This window comes from Penaeus monodon, chromosome 6 (genome assembly GCF_015228065.2).
Source record: "Penaeus monodon isolate SGIC_2016 chromosome 6, NSTDA_Pmon_1, whole genome shotgun sequence".
Lineage (NCBI taxonomy): Eukaryota > Metazoa > Arthropoda > Malacostraca > Decapoda > Penaeidae > Penaeus > Penaeus monodon.
This window is the reverse complement of record NC_051391.1, coordinates 51,204,214-51,206,356: the sequence shown is the minus strand read 5'-3', so window position 1 is coordinate 51,206,356 and position 2,143 is coordinate 51,204,214. Positions and strand designations below refer to the sequence as shown.

The 2,143-nt window shown below is 37.6% G+C and overlaps 1 protein-coding gene across 1 annotated transcript in view; it reads left to right on the top strand.

The window, feature by feature from the left end:
- LOC119574059 (collagen alpha-1(I) chain-like) overlaps nt 1-1,688 on the top strand; it is a 67,154-nt gene extending 65,466 nt beyond the window's left edge. Inside the window, exons 9-10 of the mRNA XM_037921149.1 lie at nt 1,365-1,479; nt 1,610-1,688. Of these exons, the coding sequence (XP_037777077.1) occupies nt 1,365-1,479; nt 1,610-1,688 (194 nt within the window). The remainder of the gene's footprint in view (nt 1-1,364; nt 1,480-1,609) is intronic.
- The last annotated feature ends 455 nt before the right edge of the window (nt 1,689-2,143 follow it).

Below are 2,143 nucleotides of genomic sequence, written 5' to 3'. Positions count from 1 at the left end.
TCCAAGTCATAAGTGTCGTGTCGTTTTTTCTGCTTAATTCACGTGGGTTTTGCGCCATCCCAATATATTTCTTCCATTGTGCAGTCTTCAATTCCGTATTCCGTGTATTTCATTCTTGTTGGATTCCTATGTGTTTTCAGTGTTTTGTGTGTATTTCTCTTTTACGATAACGTGCAGTGTCGCTCGATTTGCTTCAGTGAGTTTTTTTCTCTCTCTTTGTGTCTTTCTCTTTTCTCTCACGGTGTTTCGTGTGGCCTTTCTGTGTTACAGTTTCAGTATAGAATTTTCTTTAGAATCGCATTATCATCGGGTGTTTTTCAAATATTCTGTAACATACAATGTTATTTATTTTGCTTTTTTCATGTTGTAACACATTTTTCTCTCTCTCTCCTATGTACTGTCTAACACCAGCTCCTGTGTTCAGTTTGTCAATATTTATTATTATTTGTTAGTACGTCTGTTATCTTCCTGAGAATCTATAGACTATATTTTCATTCATCAGTTATATTTCTTTAGTTCTTTCTTCTTTAACACGTTCAGAGAGCTTGATTTTTTAATGTCAGTAGAATATTTCCATATTCAACAGAAGGGTTTCAAGCAGTACCTTAAAAAAGGTTAACCTGAGATGAAAAATTGGGTAATGTAGATATTTTATCATTCATATGTTATTATAGACACGTATGTGCTGTACATACATATAGGTGTGTGTGTGCAAACACACATGCACATACACACACACACACACACACACATAAACACACACACATACACATACATACACATACACACACACACACACACACACACACACACACACACACACACACACACACACACACACACACACACACACACACATATATATATATATATATATATATATATATATATATATATATATATATATATATATATATATATATTATATATATATATAGATATGTATATATATATATATATATATATATATATATATATATTACATTCGCATTACGATCATAATCAAAATATTTCACAGCCCAGATTCTTTTTATAACTCATAAATATAACTACCGTATTTTTTTGGTGTGTGAAGGTATTCTTCCATTAATTAAAAGTCAAATGTAATATTTTGTACAATCTTGTTCCCATACTAATAAACCCATGTACTGGTTTATCAATGTCCACATATTCTTAGAACTTTTTTTTTCATTTTTCTTCTCAGTAATAAGTAAATTGAATATTTCGATTCAGACTATGATAATTTCTTTAGAGTAATAGGCAGTAGTCTTAAGTACACAGATCTCTTTAGTTGCAGTAATAGGCTGCGACTTGCTTCATACTGATAAGATCCTCAGTCATGCCCTGTTGGTCTTCCCATTCAGAAGGAGATGGATCTAGCCAGCAGCAGCAACACCTGCAACAGCAGCAACAACATCAACAGCATCAGCATCAACAACAACAGTTACAACAACAGCAGCTTCAACAACAACAGCAGCAGCAACAACAGCAACAGCAGCTCCAGCAGCAGCAGCAATATCAACAGCAGCTTCAGCAACAGCAGAATTATCAGCAGCAACTGCAACACCAGCAGAATTTACAGGAACAGCAAAAACAGCAAAACCTGCAGCTCCAACAGGACCTTCAACAACAAACTTTACACCAACAAAATCTACAACAGCAACAGCAAAATTTGCAACAACAGATGAACAACCTCAATCAAAATCTGCAACAAAACCTTCAACACCAACAAAATTTGCAACAGCATCAAAGCTTGCAGCAGCAGCAAAATCTGCAACAGCAGCAGAGCATGCAACAGCACCAGCACAACCTCCAACTCCAGCAGCATAACCTCCAGGACCAGAGCATGCAGCACCAGCAACACCAACAGCAAATGCACCAGCAGCACTTGGGACCACAGCAGAAGATAGGGGCGGTCTCGGGCCTCATTGGAGACCACTACTCGTCAGCCTACACAGGCATCTCACCCCCTTCGCGCCCGCTGTCCAGGGAGGACCTCTATGGGCAGCAGCAGCAGCAACAGAATCTTCCAGATGGTGTGCTTCAGGGATCCATGATGCATCAGAGGTCAGTTTTAGGGGGGCGGTGTTGCGTGTGTGTGTGTTTGTTATTTTTATTTTTATTACTGTTGTTGTTATTGTTT